Source organism: Manacus vitellinus, unplaced genomic scaffold (assembly GCF_001715985.3).
Source record: "Manacus vitellinus isolate BGI_N305 unplaced genomic scaffold, ASM171598v3 scaffold_34_pilon, whole genome shotgun sequence".
Taxonomy (NCBI): Eukaryota; Metazoa; Chordata; class Aves; order Passeriformes; family Pipridae; genus Manacus; species Manacus vitellinus.
Window position 1 is genome coordinate 8,309,412 of NW_021940488.1, and position 24,151 is coordinate 8,333,562.

Genomic DNA, 24,151 nt, shown 5'->3' on the forward strand with positions numbered 1-24,151 from the left:
ATTTATGGTATAGTGTTAAAGTAATATGAGATCATAAGTTGTAGAGGAATTTTAGGAGGTGGGATTTTGCTGTAGACTCTTGTAGGGGGGGTACCAAATGTGACTGGAGCAGTGAGCATACACATTTGGTGACCTGAGGCCTTCTGCTGTCCCACCCCCTGCACACACAGTTCTTCCTTCCCTCTGCTTCGATTTTCCACCAGCTTCAAACGACTGGGAACGTCTCACCAGACATGTTTTATGCGTTTCCATTTTCCATTCTCTACTTGCTGGGACAAATTCTACAAAAGCTGGAAGCAGTGAAGCCTTTCAGAAGGTGAATGATAAAGGCCAGGTCCGTCAGGAAGCACCGCTGCTGAGCCCATGTGAGGTGCCGTGCCTGTCCCTGGGACAGAGGACACGAGGCCAGCCTGGCCTATAGAGCAGACCTGTTTAAATGGCACCTGGCAACCACCCCAAAACGGCCCATTGACATGAGGGCAGTTTGCAGGATGGGAAGTGAGGTGTTTGGGAAGCAGCAGACGGCTCTCACTGGTTCTGTGTGCCAGCTGTGGATGCGCCTTGCACTCCATGTCTGCTGAAGTGTGGCTGCACAGTCCCCTCATGATGGAGTTACAAAAGCTCACTGAGAAATTCAAGCCTTGCTATATCCGCTCAAATATCTTGTTTTCAATCCTGACATCTGAAGGGAGCAACAGAAAAGCCCTGACAAAAAAAAACCCTGCTCACGAAAAATTGAATAGATGAGTTTTAGCTCATAATTAACAAATAGAGACCATGGTTAGGCATGGAGATAGGGGGGATGGATGGAAGAGAATTCCTGTGTTGGGCAACAGCCTATTTTGTTTGATGCTTTGCCTAATGTGGCTAAAGTATAGCAGTAATGTGGCAGTGACCCCCTGCCAAGATGGGAAAGCATCCCAGCTGTTGTGTATGTGTTGTGCATGTGTACACAAGAAGTTTATTAGAGGCTATTCACACTTCAGTGGAGCTCTGAGATTGCAGTCTGTATTATATGGGCTAAATGAAGCATATAACATTCTATATTTCTCATACAAGAAATATTCATTCATTTGTATTTGTTTTCATGATTCTCATCTGCTCTCATTCCTTTGTTTTACTGAGGGCACATGTATTTTTTAGGTGTCTTGGCTGGGCTTGAACTGGAAGCCCAGGAGACTGAAGCAGCTGAAGTGGTTTTAGGAGAACTAACTCCAGTTTGAAGCAGAAAAAACACATTTGCTCAATGCTGTGTCAAACTCTCTGTTGCACTCATTAGGTTGAGCATAGTGCTGCAATGCTACTTTTGTACTCACCACAGTAAACCTGCATGCTCATATGCTGTGGTTTCTGAACTTTACTAATTAAATCTGTGCTTTCTAGGGAATCTCTCTGCTGTGCACATAAACTCATAATGTACAGTGCAGTTTCTTGTATGCTCTTCTGAAGCACATGATGAAAAGCTCCCACCAGAATTTTGTTCGTATATCAGGAACATCTGAGGTTTTTTGAATGTTGTTGCTTTACAAAATTGTTTATGTATTTCTAATTCCTGTAAGTTTCTGTTTGGTTGGTTGGTTGGCTGGTTGGTTTGTATGGGGGTTTTTTGTCTGTTTGTTTGTTTAGGTTTGTTTTTTTGTCTTTAGTTGTGGGTTTGTTTTTTTTTTTTCCAATTTTGCTTATTAGAACTTAAAAATGACTGTACTGCAAGAGAGCAAAGGTTTATTCAGTCTGATCTATCCCTTTTTTGACTGTAGCCTACAAGGGATTGTGGAGGATTGCCTTTTTTACTAAACAGGATCCTCCCTACTGCACTGCTGGGAGAAAAGCATAGTTGATGGGATTTGAAGAGTCCTCTGGTGCTTTTGGTGAAACTAGTCCCATATTCTTGCTGCAAAGAAGACATGCTGGCATAAAAGTGACAGTGTTTTGGTTGTGATGTGGTGTTTTTTAAGCTGTGCTTGCTTTCTCATCTCATATTCCCTTTAACTGGGAAAAAATAAATTCCTTACCCATGATTTTCTGAATAGGTAGTCCATTAGATGGGAAGAGCATGTAAAAGCTAACCTCAGACTTGAGTTAAACTGCTAAATGTCTGATCCTTGTTAAATGTGAAGACTTATAGCAGACTGTGCACATTTTTCAAAGTTTGTTGTCTACAGTTATGGTATCAGTTCTTCTAGAAAGTCTCTGAACTTTTAAGCAAGTGGTCGGGTTTTTAGTTTCAATGAAATAAAACTCCTAGTAATGTGTCTCTTGCTAACATTAGCAAGCTGTGCAGTGTATTCATCAAGAGTGATTATGCTTTAAGAATAAGAGAAAAAAAAAATCTTCCCTGTATCCTAGAGAAAATTCTTCAACATATTACGTTGCATAGCTTTAGATTTCTGAAATTACTTAAATGTGGTCTTCAGGATATTTGCATCCATAAAGAACACTTGGTTATGCTTATTGCTTCCCTTTGCCTTTCTTGACTGTCAAAACACAGTGATGCTTTTGAAGATTTATAGCAGATGGGTAATGAGATTGCTGACTGTTAACTGCAGCATTCAGAATTTGTTGGTGGAAGGAGGTGGGAGTTTGAAAAAAAGAGAAGGTTATTGGAAATTCATTGCAATGAAGACAGGTGATAGAACTTTGTTTTCAATCAGGAAGCTTAAACATAAATATATTATGTTCTAAATTAGAAAAATCTCCACTCTTCCTGCTATCTAGTAGTCAAATAAAATCTTTCAGAAAAAAATATTACAGAGATGTCAGATTGCATTCAAGTGATCACAATGAATCACAAGAAAAACAAAGACGTCACACAATTTTTCAGTAAATGTTTTCAGGCTGTATTGCATATGCTTAATTCAGCACAAATAGCAGCCCTGAAAAAATCAGAGAGAAATAATAAGCTAATGTCTGCAACAACTATCACTTGTATACCTGTGTAACTGTGTAAAAGGGAAAATAGGTCGGCAGTGCCCTTAACTGGGTTAACTGCTGGAGAGAGATTTCAAAGTCTGACTCCTGTAGTGTGTGCTGGAAACAAGAAAGGAAAAAGTCTGCCTTCTTTCCTGACTCTTGTACAATCAGCTAGTTGGGGTACACCTCAGACTGAAATTACGACATTAATGTTCATCATAAAGTCCAAATTCTTTCTGTGTCTATATCTGTATGTATGACCAGTCAGACATTTTAGAGGATGTGTCAGAATGGAGCGTTTTTTCCACATTTTTGTGTTTGCTGAGGTCTGAGAATAACAAGCAAGCTATCCTTAACTTAAGTACAAAGTTACTGAGTTCAGAAGCACGTGAAATACTGAGTGAGAAAAATGGATGAAGCCAAAGAAAGTTGCTGAATTGGCAAGGAAGAAGATTCTCCTTTTGTTTCTTGATGCAGGAATCTCTGCACTGCTCACTTCATCACTTTGATTTCTAGGTACCCTACTAATCAAACGTTGTTGAAGCGACTAGACTCTTTGAAAATATCTTAATGCCTCTGAAAAGGTTCTCTTGGGTATAGGGCCTCATTTTAAGGTAAAGTCTGAACATTCTGAGTCATAGTAATTTAACTAGTGTTCGTGTCTGCTAGGCAATATCAGTATCAAGAGATAGGTGAAGGATGGGAAAAAGAACAGAAGGAAAAAGTGTATAGTTCTTTATAATCCGTTGTTTTTTTTTTAAAAGGTAGCAGCTTTTTCCAGGCTGTGCCCATGCAGGGGGAGCTCAAGAGCTCCCTGACAGTCTTGCCTGAGACTATTGTCTAGGTTGTGATTATTTTCTTTTTTTAAATTTTCCTTACAAAATGTGACAGAGGCAGCTGCTGAAACAGAGGTGGGGCAGCAGCATCTTCAAACAAAGTGTATTATTATCCTTCACAAGGAGAGTTGTCTGTGACCCCTTGATTTTTTTCTGTCGCCCCATTTCAGCAGGTAGTGCTGGCTTGCTCAGGGACCATTTCAGTAGATCATACACATTAGTCAAGTTCCAAAACACCCCTTAGCACCATATGCTACCTAAAGTATAATAATCCTTTAATCTGTCCACTGCATGACATCTGGGCACTTACTTGACATAATAATTCATGTCAGTTGTTCCTATCAGTATGTATCAGAGGTGGGAAGTGCCAAGACAGTGGTGGAGAGATGAGGATTTAGGAAAATGCCTGTGGGGGAGTGCCTTGGATCAGGGGAGACCTACCTGTGTGTGGCAGGTGACCAGACTGTCACTGATGTGTCTGCACAAAGTCTTTGTATAAGAATAATATTATCCTGAGATAAGCACAAAATGGAACAGAAAGGGGAATACAAACTACCAGGACCCGAGTTACAACAGCCTATTAGCATTTACTCGATATCTCTTTATACCCTCTAGTCAGCACAACAGATGTAGCTGTGTTTTAAGACATTATCATTCATAGAAAAAGGCAAAAAAGATACTCTTTCCCTCCCTCCTGTTCCCGGTAATCTCAGATGTTCACCGTGCACGCCGAGGGGGAGGAGGTGGAGAGACAAGCGCTGGTGGGAGAAGAATGCAATTATCCCAAAGCCTCCTGACGGGCATCCACTTCTTCCTTCCAGCTTAGCTGCTCTGACCACAGGCTGGGGGCTCGTGGGACATGGACCAGATTGAAAAAGTGGAAGCAGACAGATGGTTATTTGTAATCATCATGTAAATGTAAATCCTATAAAAATGTTTTCTTTCTAAGGGCCTGGAAGCTGGAAAGCAGGATTAAGGCATGGATATCTAGCCTAGAATAATTTTGACCTGGCCACCTTCCCTCCTACCCCATAAACATCGTGGCTTTATCTCCACTTCCTTTAAACAAATTGCTGGAGCCTCGGCCGAGGAAATTAATTCGGTTTCCGTGTAATTCTCTGAGTTTATGAGCATCAGTTTGACCGAGGCCTGGATTTGGGCCTAAGCTGGCAGGTGCTGGTGAGCAGTTGCCTTGGTAGCAGGGGCTCCTTTTCACTCTTCCCCCCTCCCTCCCTGGCCCCAGCAGGTGCGTGCCCTGCGCGTGTTTATCTCGTCACTGCTGCTGCTGGATGTTCTGCCTTTCCCTGGTTACGCTCCTGGCTACCTGGAAATGGCTGTGCAGGGCTTTGCATGCCTTAAAGACCAACGTGACTGCTCACAGACATCTATCTTGTTTGAGCAGCATCAGCTTTTCAAGCTACAAAGAGACCGATCAAACTTTAATTAAACTCTTGTCCGCAGCACCACTGTGGGCTGTGTGTACGCGTTAGCTGTCCTTCCCAGCGCTCCAGTCCCTTGGTGCCTTTCCAGAAAGCAAGGCTTAGCCATCCAGAAGCTTTTGCCCTTCCAAGGCTTTGCCTTTTTAAACATTTGAGCTGAAGCTGGGCTGGAGGAGAGGAGCATCTCCTCTCTCTGTCGCTGTTGCAACCCCCTGGGATCCTGCCCTTCAAAGGGAACCAAACTGGCTGTGCTGCAGTGCCAGAGTTGGTAGGGAGGGGTGCCAGACATCTTTCTCTTTGTCACCCCTTGGTAAATCACAGAATAACAGAAAGGTTTGGATTGGAAGTGACCTGAAAGATCATCTTGTCTCAATGCCCCTGCTGTGAACAGGGGCACCTTCCAGTAGTTACTCAGACCTTCATCCAGCCTGGCCTTAAACACCTCCAGGGACTGGGCATCCACAACCTCTCTGGGGAACTGTTCCAGTACCTCAACACCCTCACTGTAAAGAATGCAGGGAAACACCCAAAATGTAGGGAAAAAACCCCAAATGTAGGGAAACACCCACGCAGGCACAAAGGGAGATGTGTAACTTACGTTAAAATTGGAATAAAGCAAAATAAGAACACAGGATGAGGAAGAGGAGGCTGGTGGAATATTTTTTCCACCTGTGTTGAATTTTTAAAACATTAGTGTTTGTGCCCTGCCAAAAGGGCCCTGAAGAGGGCTGGCTTCTCAAGTGAACAAAAACCTCTTGCCCATGTGTGGAAAGGGTGATCTGCTCAGGCACAATAATAGTTATCTGGAAGTACCCAGCAATTGTGGATAATTGGCTGAGGAATATTCTGCAACTCTCAATCATTTTTCTGTTTTCACAGATGATTGTACCATTAGATATGGTGAATGCACTAAGCTGTGCTGCAACTTTTCCATTTACTCTGCTAATATGTGTGAACTCAACTTCCCGTCAACGCTCCTTTCTTCTGTGGCTTCCTGTGCCACTGGAGGGGGACAGCCAGGCTCACCAGCTCGCACTCTGGCCCCCTCTTCCCTGCTCCCCCTCTCTTGGGGTCATGTTTGGATGTTCTGGATTGGCTGGGCTGATCAGATTAATGTCTGTGCTTTTCCATTGTTAGATTGCTTTAAAAGCACTGAATCACAGGAATGGCAGCCTGTGCCCTCTGCTCTTTACCTTGTTTTTCTCTCTGCTTTTATTCTTTTTTTCCCCTTTCTTTACCTGGCTTTTTCTTCTCGCACTCCCTAAACTTAGTGTTCCCCCTCTTCCTCTTTGAGTTGCTTTCTTTCTTTAATTTATATTCCACACATTTTTCTCTTATCTTTATCTTTCTGTCACAGCTTTATTTTTTCCCCTATTTCTTTTTCCTCCAACCATTTTTTGTTTTTCTCCAAAACACAGAATGCTTTAGATGGAAATGATGAGATATATCTATTCAACACTCGCATATGTGCTGAGGTACAGAGCAAGATTAAGCAAGGCCTGTAGCATCAATTTTGTCTTCCATTCAAGCCAGTTTTGCAGTAAGACTTTGGCTAAAGGAATGTGATAAAATCAAATCACCTCTTAGCCTCATATTCTGAGGCTGATTGGAACCTTACACAGTTGCTGGGATGATTCAGAGAAAGTTAATGTAATTTACTGTGTATCACTCTAGGAAACTGTATTTGTCAGGTTCATATAGCAGAGTGAAATGTTCAAGGAAAATGCTGTCCTTAATATTGCTGCCAGGAGTTAGGAGTCAAGGAATATAAAGCCATTATGTGGTGGGATCTGCTGATTTTCTGGGGATTTTCCACTAGCAGATTTGCACTGAAGTTCTGTAATTGCGAATAGAATCAAACCAATAAAAACAATTATTTTGTGTGTAATGGAGGGAGCTGATTTTTTTCCATTTGCCAGTTGTGAAAGTGTGTATAGCATTGTCTAGAAGTATTTTTTCTTCTTGTGTATCATAGGGATCATGGAGATACATGAAGATGCTTCCTGAAAAAAGTGATTTTGTAAGACTTTTTCTCGGGTTCTTTCCCTGAAATTGCCATGGTATTGGCTTTCTTGGCTTTGCAAAATGTTGTACTGCCAAATAGTCAGCAGGCCATGATCCTCATCATGTTTCTGTGCAGTGCATTGCATAAGTTATTTCTTCCATTTGATCTCGAAGTTCTATAAATTCCATTTCTGTCAATTTGATTATTGCAAATCAGAAGCGTACAAGTGATTTGTATTAATCAGAAATACTTTGGGGTTGAGTTTTTTTGTTTTCTGTTGGAAAAAATATGTATCCATGGGGTATGTCACCTAAGAAGCCTTCAGGTCTTTGCCAGAGCTGCATTTGTTGCCAACTCTGTCCTGTCACTTCTGTTTTATACTTTGAGAGCGAAACCTAGATAGTCACTCTTTTTGTGTGTGTGTGTCTTAGAAAAGGAATTAACTTCCAATTAATTCCCTCCTTCCTCTGGGATCTACCTGTGTATCCCAAAATGAGGAACTATAAAAGTTACCTTGTATGTCATTCTGAGTGCCACGTATATACAGCCCACTCCCCTCAGCCTATTCAGAAACCAATTCTTGTATGTATTAATCATATTTTTCCTCTGGCTTATTACAGAACAGAAAAATATTCTGTTCCCAGTGTTAAAATGGGGCACATTTTATTAACATTGAAAGCAGTAAATTATCTCTGCTTATGAAATGAGACTGAGCAATTTCTGCTGAACTCTTCCTGACTTGCCCCTTCACTAGGATACAGTGTTTTCTAATTTCTCAGAGGGCCCTGGTTCCATTAAGGGCGAGAACTGTTTTAAAGCTCTAATGAAAGCCATACGTAGCTGAAATTCAAGGAGGGGCAATGCCCTAAATTCTATTTCAGTAGCTCATCTAGAGCTATTTTCAGTTTTATGTTTATAAGAATGTCAATTAACCTAGAGACTAGGACACACATGGAAGAATAACGATGAAGTGGATATCATTTTAACACACTGAAGCCAGCTAGTTGGACCTAATTCCTTATAGAAGCTTGATTTACATAACAAGTTGGCCTGTGATGCCTAATTTAGTTCTCAAACAGCTCAGTGATTTAAATGCCCTTTGTTTTTTATGTCATGGGACAGTACTGGTTGAAGTTGCAGAAATATTAGAACTAAATATATAGAAGGAAGAAATAAATGTGCTGGAAGAACAATAGTAACAGCTTGATTTCTCTGACACCTTTCAGAACTGGTGATCACTTTGGCATGTATTTGGTGATAACAGTAATAACAGGGATAACAACAACAGCCTTAATCAAGGTGTAACTCTGTAGTTCAGTGTCAGTTCTGTCCCTTTTTTACCTAGCTTGTGCTGAAGCTGGAGATCCAGGCAAGGCAGATATTCAGCACGTTGTTTTCTGTTGTGAAAAGAACTGAACATCCTACCTGCAATACTACTTTTGCAACGATGGAAAGTGACCCTGTCAAGGTTAAAAAGAGTAAGGGGTGCTACAGGTCTTTCCAATTTAAATACAGAGCAGTGTTCTTATCTGGAGAAAAAAGCAAGGGCAAAAAAAGCCATGTGTGTGAAATCTGCCTCCACTGGACAAAAGGACCCACCCACCAGCTTCTTTTATGAGATCTTTTATAGTCAATTGAAGATGCAAACTCATCACCTAATAATGGTTGAGACTTGTTTGTTTAATATTATATGTTTCTACATGTATTTTTTTTTCCCCACTTACAATGTCATCACGTCTAATAATTTTTTTTCCTTCTTTCCCTCATTTATTGCATTAGTGCTCCGGGATGACTTCCGCCAGAACCCTACAGATGTCGTGGTGGCAGCTGGAGAGCCTGCCATCCTGGAGTGCCAGCCACCTCGAGGACACCCTGAGCCCACCATCTACTGGAAGAAGGATAAAGTCCGCATTGATGACAGGGAGGAGCGGATCAGTGTGAGTACGACTTGCTGGTTGGTTGTCTGCAGACACAGGACACACAGCCGAGAGCAGCAGAACTTTATGGTTTTATAGCCTTTCCCAGAGAGACTTTCGGCAGGTTGCCTCTCTGAGCTTTCCCAAATGAGGGCAGAAGGTTGTTCATTGCTTCTGGTTTGGCTCTCCACCCTGAACTTCTCTGAGGGTTGGTTTGTATGTCTAGTGCAGTGGAGATCCATTCAGCTGTAGATTTGGTCATATAAGGTGCTCGGTTAGATGGGGGACTCAGTGGATGTCTTTGAGCCATTTGGACTTATCTTTTCTACATCTCAGTTCACTGAACTGTCAAAATCAGATATATCAGAGAGGTGTTTTATAGGTAAATTCAGTTGTATCTCTGAGGTAGAAAAATACTACATGGGAAAAAACCCCAACAGCTTAGGATGATATTGGTAAAGTTGTATTTAGTGTAGTAATTTGGACGTGCATTCTAAATGAAGGCTGAAGTCACACTGTAAAGAATTATGACTCCTGAATATGAATCAGTATTGACTGATTGAGTAACACTGGCTGAATTCTGTGACTGTTCATTTCTTGTACTGAGTGAAAAAGGATCCAGCAGAAATACCTAACTTATCAAGGGAGTAGAGCTAAATCATGGTCTGTGCAAGCAACTGGGATAAATTAAGGGTGTGAGGACATCTCATTCCTAATTTTTAAATGCTTAACTTTTCACTAATGATATTCCTTCAGTAAAGTTTTATGTTGTATGTAATTATTCAGTGCTGACCTTATTCAACATGGACATACTATCAGGAAGATTGTTTGTGGCTTTGGGTGCCTAAGGAATGATTTCAAGCCAAGCAACCTAAGTTGTTGCTATTCGTGGACCAGGCTCTCTTTGCTAGGGTCCACACAAGAGTAGAGAAGGAAGAGTTGCAGGGAGCTGACTATCATTCCCTGACTCTCAAGTTTCTATGGCTGTATTCCTAGATTATTCCGAAAGCACCCCATTGTCTAACCTTTGACACTGTCTGTGACTTCACAAGCTGCAAATTTTTACTTTCTTTCAACTATCCTGCTCTTTCCCTCTACAAGCACCCTTTGTAGCCAAAAAAATGTTAAGTCTTATGAGACTCAGGTGAATTTTCAGTTTGGGCCAGATTCAGTCTGTTTGCCGCAACAAAGAGAGAAACTCTGTCTAAATCAGTGATCAAGGAAACTATTAAGAAATCAGTAAAATGAACTAAATAAAACTAAATCCAACTGCCTTTTTCTTCTGAGAGATGTCAAGAGTGCTTGAAGTGTCATCATGCAAGAAATACAAGCTCTTTGTGCTGCCAAGAGGCAGCAAGAAATGTAAACTTTGAAATGTAAAGAATCTAATGAACACCGAAGGAAAAAAATTAAGTGCAGTTGGAATTATTCAGTAGTTGAAATTAGTTGCAAGCTGAAATTAGTCAGTATGATAAAAATATTCTCTGGAATAGCTGAAATATATTCAAATATATAAGTTTATAATTTTAAAGCTATACATATATTTACAAGCAAAACTTTAAAACACCTTGATTGTGGAACTTATTGCCCGAGAAGGCAGCTTTTTTTTTTTTTTTTTCCCCTGATATACTTTGTTTATCTGAAGTCAAAAATACGTTCCTTGTTTTGAGACAGATCCGTGGCGGGAAGCTGATGATCTCCAACACCAGGAAGAGCGACGCGGGCATGTACACCTGTGTGGGGACCAACATGGTGGGGGAGCGGGACAGCGACCCCGCGGAGCTCACTGTCTTCGGTAAAGTGACTCTTGCCTTCATTTCCTCTTCACCACAAATGCCATAGGCTGGATTGCCCTGGGTGGCTCGTCGAAATATGAGCCAAAACAAGGTTAACAAAACACAGCAGTACTGCTTAGGGTGCATTTCACAGTTCCTGAAGAAGGCAGGTTTCAAAACCTATGGTTTATAATGGTAGAGCTGTGATGGCTCAAGGTTTTCCTTCTAAGCACAGTGCTCTCCCCCACAAAATTGCCAAAAGTAATTAAGCTATTCTAATACGGTTGACAGTGCCTGCTTACCAGAGATTTGGACTAACATTGCCTATTTAAACAATTCCATATCCCTGTGGGGTTGTGAAATCAAACCTCTGTAGGAGAGCATGAAAGAGCTTGGTTGATCAGTAAAATGTCTTTAGAGAAAATTATGAAATCATTTTTCTGTATATAGAGAGATACTTTCATTTGTTTTTTAGAGGACATGAAGCAGCTTTTATCCTGTAAGCCAGGTGCTGCTGAATGAATCAAAAATTAGTAGGTTTCCTGTGTGAAAGAGCTTCTAGACCTGATAGGTAAGGCAAGAAGTTGTCAGGTAACATTCCCTCCATGATTAGCGTCCAGAGCAAAAGTAGAGTAATAACTGAACTTAGAGCTGGATCCATCCTGCTAACAACTGGACAAGAAGCAAAGCCACAAAATCCTGCTGTGATACATCCTGCAGGCATGGTTTTGTAGGAATTAGTCAAGAGGTTCTGAGCAAACAAAGGAAAATGAGTAAGGAAAGAACCCTCACTGCTCACTGCTAAAGAAAACACATACATGCCAACAAAAGAGAAATAGTGTTAATGTTCCCTCCTGCTACAGCTCTTTGATATCCTTAATATACAATATTGAAATTCCAAACAAGACTGTTTGTAATTCCAGTAAGACTTTTAACAGAAATCCTAAGGTCCTTTCTGAGGCAGACGCTCCTATTTTTTTTCACCTTCTGCCTTATATGGTGCACTGGAAAACCCAGTCATATTGCCATTTCTGTGTTTGCATGTATGTGCAATTCAACATTAGTTTGTCCACTTTAAAAAACCCTCAAACATGTTATGGGATTCACAAAAGAAAAGTTTCTATGAAACAAGATCTGAGCAAATTCTACAGGACACATGACTGAATATTTCCTGCTTTCCAGCATTACAAGACTGTAAAGGCTTCCACTTCACTTCGTTTGTTGTGGATTCATGGAAACATACAACTTTTAAAGGTAGAACTATTATACATTGCAAAAAAAGCAGAGAAAGGATCTCTATCAAATTATTATGTCTTTTGCAACCAATCTGTTCAAGTTGTGCCTTTACACAAATGTGAAAAAGACATGACATATCTCCTTCATCAGTTTAAGTACTGCTAATCGCTGGTAATACTCCCTGTGGATAGCAAGCAAATTGCAGTCCTAAACTACAAAGCCCTAAGAAATCCTTAAGAAAATAATTTGTTAAAAAGCATTGAACTGTAGGAATGAAAACTGAAATGTGCATGTAATTTCATATCCTGCCAGGCTATGAAAAATATTAGGTTTATCTTGGTATGTACAAGAATACATAGCCAATTGCAATATTCTGAATTTTTTACAGCATATAGTCATAACAATCAACTTGCAAAAATACAGTCTAAAATTATTTGGTGAATACTGAACAAAGTCAGCAATAAATGAGATTAGATTTTTTAATGCTACATCATTGTGTTAGACTATCAAAAGAAAATTGTATTTAAAGTACTCTATCTCAGTATCTTTCTATCTAAAATTCCCCTTCTATCCGGGGATAGAAGGGGAATAAATCCGGAGACTGGGAAGCATCAGGTCGGCTGTGCATGTTCAAATTGGCTTCAGTGAGCACAGGCAAGATCAGGGATCAGATGTTAAGTCCACAACCACCTTCTAATATGACTCAGAGGTTTGAGGAACATGAGAATAGGGCAAATTTTGAGGAAAAATATGCTAAAAATAGCATAATAGTTATATGCAATTGATGTGTCCAACTTTAACTCTTTCGCACATATTTGAAAATGGACTTTACAACAAAAATAAAAGGATCTTAGCTAAGAGACTTAGAGAATTTAATTAGATGACTGGCAAGCCTAGAGCTGGTGATGATTCTGGAGAGGAATGCATATTAATTAGCTGATTATTCATTCCTCCTTTCCCCAGTAGCAACCCTCCAAACCCTTTTCCTAGAGTGAAAGTGGTCTTAGTAAACTACACTATGTAGGAAAAGGAACTGTTTCATACTAGTTCTCAAACCTCTCAGGGAACCAGCCACTTGTTACTTTTGGCTTTGCAAGTTTTTCTGTAATACCTGAAGTTCACTTCTGCATGTGGCTCGTGACAGCTCTCTGGCTCCCTGTACAGAAAATTTAGCTGGAGGCATTGCCTCTGGAAAAAGTGACTCAGTGTGGTGGGAACTGCTGGCCTGAGGGGAACAGCAGGGAAGCCTAACCTAAAATATTACACCTTTCCTGAGTTTAGAAACAATAAAATAAAATGGACAATAAGAACCTTGGAAAGAAGTAGGGGGAGAAAATAAAAGTTTCCCATGGGCAGACTATATCCACTTGGCTGGGTACCCATTCAATAACCCTTGCTGAGAGATAGTTGTGAATAATACATGTAGAACTTTCACAAAACAACTGATGTATTTTTTTTTTTCCAAGCTTGTCTGCTTGAAACCTTGTTTTCAACATTCAGGCACTTCTAACTGTATGCTGGTAGTGTTGATGCAGATTGCATTTCTTTTGCTCCCAAGTCAGGATTCTTCTACTAGCAGAAAATTGTCAAACGTTCATAGCAAAATACCATAAAGCAAGCTGAGCATATAAGCAGTGCTACCCAAAATTATTCCTGTGTTTTGAACAGTCACGATGATACACTACATTTTGTTAGTCTTTTCTTTCAAGCACTATTGCTGGTTTTTGCCTTTATGAGGCTCCAAGGTGCAATCTTGGGGGAAAGCAAGAGGACAGGGGCTGTGACGGAGTTGTCCTTTAAAGGAAGTTGATGACATCAATCCTAATGCTCACAAAAAGAGCCAGCATGGGACTTTATTATTCTAAAGGCCAATTTCAGAAGCGTAAGTGATACAAATTAGGTTGCTTTGCTTGTGTTTGGTCTCATAGCCTTTGGCTGAACAGAATTAAAGCAAGATGCAAAACAGAACCAGTTTAATTCCAATTTGTAAGAAAGCTTTGTTTGTAAATACATAGTATGGAGCCAGAAATTAAATAAAGTGGGAATTACTCTTTAAGATAACCTTTATCATTTTGTCATGCTATTGCCCTGTTCTGAGATAAGTTTTCAAGTTGTTTTAACTGTTTCAGACTCTTCTTTTTTTTTTTCCTTCAGACTTAAAATGATATATTTGAAGTGCATGTACAAAGGTATATCTTGTATATTGATTCTAAAGCTCAGTGAAATCAATGAAAGCCTTAGTATATCAACTTCAAGAGACTGGCATCAAGCAGTGGAAAAAGATATATTTAGAAGAACCTCAAAAGAATATAAAGCATAACTAAAAAGAGTACAAAAACGTCTTTAAAAGATATGTCAATTTGGACATAATAAAGATTGTTTTGGATTAATCTTTGATTTTAACTTTGGTACCTGACCCTTTTTTCAGCTAATAAGGTCCTGTGGGATGAAGAGGTACTTTTGTCTGATGCTTGAAGAAGTATTTGTGTTTGATGTTCTGTAGATATTGTCAGGCTGAAAGAGAAGCTGTAGTTTCAGGAAGAGTATTCTGTGATGACATGGCATTAGAGTAAAGAAATCCAAAAATCCTTCAATGAAGGATTGGGGGCACAATGTGCCCCATTTTACTTTCTTGAGCTCTGCTTATGTGGAAGGCCTTAGCAGAGAGTCTTGTCCCATTGTATCCTGGAAATTATTCCCAGAAGCTTTCCCAGTCACATGGAAAAATCTACCAAAACCAGGTATACATTCACACATCGAGACAGGGAAATCAGCAGTGTGTGTTTTGTACCCTTCAGATGAAAGCTTTTCCAGGTTTTCTTCCAATACTTGTATTTCCCACTTGCAGTTTACTTTGTGGCAATTTGCAAAAAGCCACTTTGTCTTTACAATATTTGTTATTCACAGATACAGAGGAGCTGTAATAGGATAATGATACTGCTGAGAAAAAGGGTCTGATTTGGTCTCCAAGGTCTACACAGAATGGTCAGTAAAGACTGAAATGAACATAGTTGTAGACACATATAAAAGGAGAAAACTGCTAGTCATGGCTAAAAATAATTTAACTGCATATGCATGTGCCTCTTGTCAGTGCTCCATGCCTTTACTGGGCAAGTTTGTCTCACCTTGGGTGCTGCTTAGGGAGCAGAAGGTGCTTATTTCTAAACGAAAAATAGAAAAGTGCCTAAAAAGAGGCAGTAGAAGAATGTCTTCAAATATAAAGCCATCTGCTTTTGCAATTGTATTGTCATTTATTTGGCCAACATAGGTAAATTCAGTCAGATCGTAATATCCTGTCTTATTCCATGTCTTCTTTTTTGGCAGAGAGCTTTAGTTCATCCAGACTACATTGTATTTAATAAAATATCTATGCTATTGACAGCATTCTGAAGTGAGATTTGCTTCCAACCATCTAATGTTTCTTTTTTTTTTTCTTTTTGCATCAGAATGCTAAAGGGAAAAAAGCTTTTATTTTTAACATTTGCTATTAAATCCCTCCACAAAACCTTTTAATTTTTACTTTAATACTCTTTCTAGAACACAAAAACATTTTAAAAAAATTATGTCTTCTCTCCAGCAAAGACAGAGAAAACAATTCCAAATCAAATTGAAGCTCTGCATTATGGGGACCATCAAATCCTTCACTCTAGCAGTTGCCTCAGCAGAGAAAATATATTAAGGTAGTTAGGATCATTTTAATTAGATTGAGGCCCCATGTATGGCTGTCTAACTTTTTGAGGAACAGAGAAAGGGCAATAATATATCTGAAGGTCATCTGGGCCTCTCTAATAGACTGTGATACTCAGACCAATTGTTAAATATGGGAAAAATTGAGTTCTGAGGTTAACTTGTGTCAGCACCCAAAGCAAGGAAAGCATTTTCCTGTTTCTGGTTAGGATCTGTAGGTTTCCTTGCAGTGCATATCTCGAGCTCTGCAACAGATTGTTAGATGTGTGTCCAGATTGCATTAACAACCCCCTTTTATAACTGCAAGCAAAGTTTATTCTGAAGTTGTAAAGGTCACCCTAGTAATAGCATGACTGGTTGACATGACATATAACCATGACCTATTTTATAGTTCTCTTCAAAGATTTTTAATATTCATCAGAGAAAGTCTGGGAAGTAGGTACTTTATTTACTCAGTGAAAGCTTATAAAATAGCTATATTAAAATTTTTATATATGTCTCTGATTTTAATTTATCACCCTTTCTTGTTGTTTCTCAAATATATTGCGTTCTGGATGCTGTTGACAGAATAACAATGTTTAATTATACCACAAGGCTTTATTTATGGGCAAACCATTTCAGAAGGAAAAAAAAAAATTAAAAAAAGATTTTTTTTGTCAAGATTATCTCTTAAACTAAATTTGACCTGGCTGTGTGAAGAAACCTTCTTTATTTAGCATGCTTGGGCAGGCAGCGCTCTGTCTCCTGAGAGATTAACATTGTAAGCAAGTTATGCAGGTGACTCAAATCCAGTTAATCTCATATAAAGAATGTTAATTGCATTGGCAATGGCATTCGCTCTGATCACTTTATAGCTGTATAATTAGCTATTGGACACATTCAAGGGGTTTTCTGAGTGATATAAATACAGGAAACAACATGAGAGGTAACTTGTTCTTTCCTGATTCACGCTGTGCAAAATGCAGAGATGATGGAAAAATGGAACCAGCGGTTAATGGTGTTTGCATGTCCTCGCTAACTGGGATCTGTCCTTTCATAGCTATTTATTTTCTGGAAACTTCTGAAATGTTTTTGAAAATACACAGTTTAAAAAGCTGATCTGAAACAAACCTGTGGGTGTATGCTCCTAAATTGCCCAGATGTGGAATCCAGGGATTTACCTAATGACCTTTGGGCCATTTACTTTCTGGGTTCTCCTCAAATTGCGACAGGGATTTATTTCCTCATCTCCTGTGGAGAAGAATTTACAGCCACAAGTAGCAATTTCATCAATATGCACACACTAATTTCTTAGCTGTTTACATACAGCTTTTATAAACGTGGTCTAAAATAATCTTTGTGTGCAGATCAAGCCATTGTGCAGGTACACACAGAGTTATTTAAATTCAATGTGGGTGTACCAAGGGCCTCCAAATCACCAATTAAAATGTCAATCTGGATCTAAATTTCCTAGTTTAGTATCATCTCTGAAAAACAAATACCAAAATGAAGAATGTATTATGTATGAGCTCAGAGCAGGGTTTGGTCTGAGATCTTCTTAGGAGAGCAGTTGTGAATAAGATGCTGTTGCTAGCCCGCAGAAAGTTTCATAAAGAAATTCCCATCTAGATTCACATAGTTACAGGTGGGCCAAGTGCATTGCTCAGCACTAACGTTAAGAAATAATTGGGTTTTTTACCTTGTCCAGTTTTAATAAGTTTGTCAAACTAAAAAAGGCTTAATCCAAAATATTCCGTGTCTGATTAGAAAACTGATTTTAATTTATTTATTTTTTAAATTGCCAAAATAATTCACTCCTCTCTGAAAATGTTGAAGTTCTTGCAGTTTTGAGTAAAAGGAATAATTGGAGAGAAATGGGCAAAGGTTTGAAGGAGAGCAATGGAGGAAGCTTTCTGTCCTAAGTGCAGGTCCGATACGATATTTCTGGGCTAAGATGAGACAAACTGGCTAAGGAAGCAGTCAGCAGCTGGATATGGCTTGTACACAGACTTGAAATGTGGAATAGTAAAGATTTCAATGTGTGGAAAGAGACTAGAACTGAATTTACTTGCCCAAACGTTGCTGGAACCTGCAGGTCCTGGGCAGGAACAGGAATAGGACAAAAGCAATGGCTTGGGGAGAAGAATCTCTGCCCGTTAGACATATTCTTATCTCTATCATCTGGAAAAGTGCTATAGATTCTTGAGCATGTCTATTCTTCTGCTGACAAAATACGTTTTCCCCTGCCAATAGGTTCCCTTGCTACTATCATGGAATTCCTATCTGATGCTGTCACTCATTTGCATAATTACTAACAGGTGGTTTTGTGTTCCCTTATTTTCTGACTTGATATTCTGATTTATAAAAGGGGTGAACATTTTTTTTTGTCTGCAACTGAATTCGATGGAAGCTGAGCTTTGAACACACAAAATTAGTGTTTAATTCTCCCCGCCCCTTAAAAATTGCCAGTTTTGTGGCTCAGATTGGGCATAAAAATTTAGCAGATACTTTTTATCTTGCTTTCTAAGATCTCCATCACACCTTGGAGAGGAGTTACGAAAATAACTGAGTTGCTCACGAAGCTTTTAAGATATATGTAATAGAGGTCATGAGGAAATTAATAATTCTGCCTTTGAAGTGAAGTTTGATTAGTATGACAGGAGGCCACCCACTAAACAGTACAACTAAAGCAAAATATTAAACACCTGCTCATTAAATGAACACCAACAATCTGGAGATGTTTGGGGGGAAAATGGTGTGTTATCATATAATTGCAACCAGTCCCATAAGGCATGAACAGAAAGGAAGTGATTAACAGGCACGCAGGCAGCCTTAGTTCTGGCAGTGAGGGTGCTGCCTGCTTGATTTTGCAACCTTATTAACGCTCTTTAATGGTTTTTATTTTTATTATTATTTGCATATAACAAACATGTATAACCAACCTATAAACTCAGCTCTGTAGTTATCAAGACAAACTGCCCGAGTCAGAATCTGGTATTGCTTGCATCCGTATGAATTTTGAGTAATTTTTTAAAGTGACATCATACCCTTCAACTTGCTGAGAATGAAATGTGAAACATAGCGTGTAACCAGTTTTAAATGCCTTTATGATAAATCCCTGTCTTGAGTGGAAATACTGCTTCGTATAAACCCAGTCTTATAATGGTTTGACTAGCATAAATAATTTATGACAATAAAAGTGTGGTATGGTTGAGAGGACAGAACAAAATTTATGCAATCCAAAGGCAACTTGGAAACTCACCCCAGTGACATCCTTTCAAATGAAATTACCGGTACTTGGAGTTTGTACCAGTGTCTGTGTACAGGGTACTGCACCAGGACCACTGAGAGCAGATTGTGGCTCTGCATCTGGATTTTAAGCAGGCCTGTGCAACATTAGGGTGATTAATAATATTTGTAGCCGTGCAGGCTAAAATAACAAGGGTAAACAGAAGTCGTTATTCAGACCTTAATTTGGTTTTCCATGGTGAAGTCGGCGAAGGGAAGCTCTGTCCTCTGCCCGACACTCCGCAGTTGCCTTAGACGCCTAACGCTGAATTTAAATTTTCCTCGAAACATCAAGGTATTGACTGTTGCTAAAGGCAGGCTGACTCCATTGGCAGCTCATATATTGCTAGAGCGGGCAGGAGCTCTCAGATCAGGCTTTGTGTATGCAGCAGTGCAGAGCCAGAGCATTCCCAGGGGAGGGTACGGGCTCAGAGGCCTGTGTGCTGTCCAGCAGGGCAGGTGGGCAGTCAGTCCTGGCACAGGCTGCCTTCTGGTGGCACTCCACTCTTCCTTGAGGGCCAGATGTGACAGCCCCTGCCTCTCCAGCCTGGCAGCCCTCTTCCTGGCTCTTTATGCACATCATCAGTTCCACTTGTCTGAATTTGTGGAGCTCAGCCTCCTTTCTGTGTGGTGGATGGGTAAACAAAAAGATGCTGAAAAGTCAAAAAATGTTCATTTCAACCCTCTGACTCACCAAGGAATTTTAATGTCTCTTTCAAGAGCGGCCCACGTTTCTCAGGCGACCGATAAACCAAGTGGTGCTGGAGGAGGAGGCCGTGGATTTCCGGTGCCAGGTGCAGGGGGATCCCACACCCACAGTCCGGTGGAAGAAAGATGATGCAGATTTACCGAGAGGAAGGTGAGAGCAATGTTCCCGTTCCCCACACTTTCAAATTTCAGTCGTTGAATAATGCTGGAATCCATCCCTACTACTTACAGCTTGTTGTCTGACATTATTTCCGAGATTTATTTCCCTTATGGCTGGTCTTTGGCACTACAAAACTTGTTCCAGAGCCAGCTGAGCAGGGACACCCAGTCTGGGTGAGTTGTCTGGGTAATGGATTCCTGCGGAAGGAAGAAAAATGATTTGTAGGTGTTGTGAGCACATGGGTATTCACTGAATTTACTGGAGACAGTAAAGATGTTTTAGGAATGTATTAGTGAGAGTAGCCTTCAGAATAATGTGCTGATTCCAAGAGGGAGACAACTTGGCAGGAGAGTTGCTCTCTTGCACTAGCAGAATGGATTAGCAGCACAGCACTGAGGTGGGCTTTGCTGGCTCCTTGGTTCACTTCTATTAAGTCTTGGAGAGAAACCTTCCTCTTGAGGAAACAAAAAACCAGACTAGTACAAGCATAAAGCAAAGCTGAAATCTGGAACAGGCCCCTTGTGTTCGAGAAAGACTTGTGTATTCTGGAACAAACACGGAGAATATTCCAGAGTGAGCAGGGGAAGAGAGACTATCCTGCAAAAGAGTATTAAATTAGTTTGGCTCCTTTCAGCTAACAGAACAGAGTTTGGTCCTCATTTTCTGGAACTCTTCCTTGTTTTGATGCTGAATTATTGTTACATTAAAAAATATTAACACAGAAACAGGTCTGGGAACAGGAATTAAAACCCAGGTCTCCATAACCCAGCAAATCCTTCTTGGCCTTGTGACTTTTAATTTCAACAGCAGATCTGAATAGCACCAGGTTTTTTTCACCCCACCATAGTTGATCTTTTCCATCAGTGGAATATACTAATGGAATACATAATCTAGAAAAAACTTTTCTACATAAGTAAGATAGGTATGTGTGTATATATATATATAAATACTTAAAAAAATTAATTTTCTTGCAACTTAAACAAATCAAATAGTGACTTAGCTGTTTTGCTAATTATACTGGCAGATGTGTATGCATGTAATGCACAAAATATTATTTTGAAGAGAAGACTTTTGGATGTTAGGATGGATTTTTCTATTTGCTTACTAATTTACCATGCACTGTAGAGTAGTGCACAGTAAATACATTGTGCTTCTGTGGTTTATTCTTACTGTTGTGCTACTTCTGTTGTTTTAAATCGTGTCTACTTCTTGGTCTCATAAACAGTAGTAATAGATGAAGAGCCAACAGTGTCTTTGGTTAGGCTGCATTTTTAATAGTTTCTTTTTTAATGTCTCTGTTACTTCTTTTTGGTTTTTATCTTACTGTGAAAAACATAGTACTGTGTACTTCGAGATGATTTTTCCTGTTCATTCATGATGTACTTCTAAGGAAGAAGAAATTTAGCAGGAAGCATAGGAAAAGTTTTCACTGGGCTTTTAACTAAAAGGAGAGAAGGTTCATGGGATACATTCTGATAATAATCAACTTCAGGTTCCAAAACTACTCTCAATGTTTTGCAGTGTTTTCACACTGCTGTTTAACATTTCATTAATTGTGTTGTGGCATCTTAAAAGACAAAGTGAGGGTATGTCTCCATCTATATCTGCTTCCCAGAACATCAAGGGGGGGGTAAGGAAGGGTCAAGGTTGCAGAACCTCACTCTGGAGACTACCCTGGGGGACAGAGGACTAACACAGCCCCTGCCCACGTAGCAGGTGACCACCACCTGAACCACATGGATTGTGGTCATCTGGTAGAATCTGACATCTGCACTTCAGAAGCAAACACCTCTGATGGACAGCACTGTATGTTTTCTTTTCTAAACTGTTTCATGTGTACAGCAGAATATGTGAGCAGACTCTTCACTGTCCGAAGAGTGGATATTTCCAAATTGGAAATATCCACTGCATGATGCTTCACCAAGGAAGATTAACTTGGAACGTCTAAAACAAAAGCTATTGGTGGGATTTTTTTTTGATTTTTTGAAACCAGCAAAGAAATTTGCTCAAGTGTAGTCTGAAGGAATAGATAGATGGATGAGAAAATTATAATATAGTAATTTTATAAATTAAAAAGAGAATGTCAAAGTTTTTCCTCCTGGATGCAGTGGGAGGTGGGGTTTTGGGGGTTTTTTTGAGGTAAAAGAGAAATTAGCTTCCAGCTTTTGAGCCCCTGTATTTTAAGTATTTCAGCATCTACAGTGAAATATAAAGCCCTCAAGGAATTCCCTTTGTTATTCTTCCTACATGCATAAACACTTCTTCTGAGCAGATCTGTGCAGCTATTTGTCTTATAACTCTTAATACCAATTTCCTGTTTCTACAGCTAACAACGTTCTTTGCACATCTGCTGGTTTTCATTTTTTCAATAATTTCCTTTTGGCTTCATCCCTAGATTACAAGACAATTATAGTAGGTACCTGTTTCAACAATTACTGCAAATTTTTAAATGTGTCTGTTGTTAGTTCAGCTTCCAAAAGTGTTTAGTTCAGTGGCAGCAAAGTGGGACAGACTGAATTTTTGCATTTTGCTTCTGTAATTTGCTCCTGGTGAATACCAGAATCAATAATAATGGATCCATAATCTTTCAGAACTCCTTCTCTGTTTTTCCACCTTAGTTTTTTTAGTTTTTCCACCTTTTAGTTGTTTTTTTTTTAGTGACATGTGTGAAAGCAATCACAGTATTTTCTGGTGACAAGTATAAATAGTATTGCTGCAGCCATTTGTGTGTTGAGTAATAATTGGAAAATAATTTCAGACTGTTGGAGTTTTAATTATAAAGGTCCCTGATGAACAACAAGCATCTTCAGTTGCAGTTGGATTAAAAGAGAAAAAAAATCCTCGCTTCTAAAGAAATGATTATGTTTGAAAGCATCACTGTTTATAAAAGATTAATTTGGCCATTTGTTGAAAAGTCTGTGTAATTAACCAGAACTATATGAATAACTGTGCTTTAAAACTGAGAGCAGTTAGTTTATTCTGAAGGTCCAAAACTTCATTCCAAATTTTAGCTACTTTGAATTGATGATCTAAACCGACTATGGTAGTCTGTATTTTGAATTTAAAACCTCAAAGTGGTTCTTTGAGTGGAATTTTTCAAAATGCCAAGGAATCATTGATCTCACTGGCAGTCACAGGAAGTTACTTGTCCAACATCCTGTAGACCTCACTTGAGATTTCAGACTGTAATATGTATCCTGGAGCTCTTCTGCATATGTCTGGACAGGAATTAAGAAAACAATAAACACTAGATGGAAACAATGTTGTGACTTATGTATGATAACCATTTTCATAGTTCTTTTACACTGTGATAATGAATTAATTGTAATCTTCAGTCTTTAAAATCCTTGTTAGAGCCCAAACTGATCCCAGCAAATTAATAACTTGCTGGTTTAAATGTTGATACAGCACCAACAGGGAGAAACAAAATGCAAAGTGAAGTCAGGGGTATGTAAAGCCTTTTTCCAGAAGCTGCCCATTTCAAATCAGTGACCCAAGACTGAAATGCATTGTAAATCAAAGGTAGGGGCGCATGGTGTATATTTTATTTTAATTGCTCTGAAAATTCAGCATCACACCATAGCCTCCACAGTACACAAAGGCTAGGGAATAGTTAATCAAGTATGACTCATGTCAAACCACTGGAGGTGAACAGGATATTGTGGGGTCACCAATCCCATGCCTTTGGCTGAAATATGAGGTTCACTATTTCATGAATAGTTTCTTTTCATTATAAATGACACAAGGAAATGGCACAAAGATTGTAGTGAAGTGACTTAGACAATTGTGGCCGTGCATAATTATTAGGACCTATTGAAAATGAAATAAAAATTGTCTTTATGCACTGAAGTCTCTTTCCAGATACATGCTCAGGTATCTTTTCCTTTGATGTCTTCTTGGCAGAAATAGAGATTATACTTTCCTGCTAAAGACCTGATGGTCTCCTCTGTGGTGGGAAACTCAATATGACCTGGATCCACTTCTGATTCATCTACTTTTTAGTCCTGGTAACAGGAAGAAAGTGATATTATTTGAGAGCCTCCAGTATGAGAGTGGCATATCTATGACTAGCAATTTAATAACATTTGAATAAGGTTTGCACAGTGTTTCATTTCTTCAAATTTTCTAGCGAAGCCGAAGAGAGCAGCTGCATGGTCTGTAATTACATAGCAAGTAATAAGGACTTTTTTTTTTTTTTGTAGGAAGTGAAGA

General features: G+C 39.4%; 1 protein-coding gene across 1 annotated transcript in view; it reads left to right on the forward strand.

The window, feature by feature from the left end:
- Positions 1-24,151, forward strand: part of ROBO2 (roundabout guidance receptor 2) — an 882,996-nt gene that overhangs the window by 727,608 nt on the left and 131,237 nt on the right. The window contains exons 3-5 of the mRNA XM_025895584.2: positions 8,970-9,127; positions 10,781-10,901; positions 19,792-19,930. Coding sequence (XP_025751369.1) covers positions 8,970-9,127; positions 10,781-10,901; positions 19,792-19,930 — 418 coding nt within the window. The remainder of the gene's footprint in view (positions 1-8,969; positions 9,128-10,780; positions 10,902-19,791; positions 19,931-24,151) is intronic.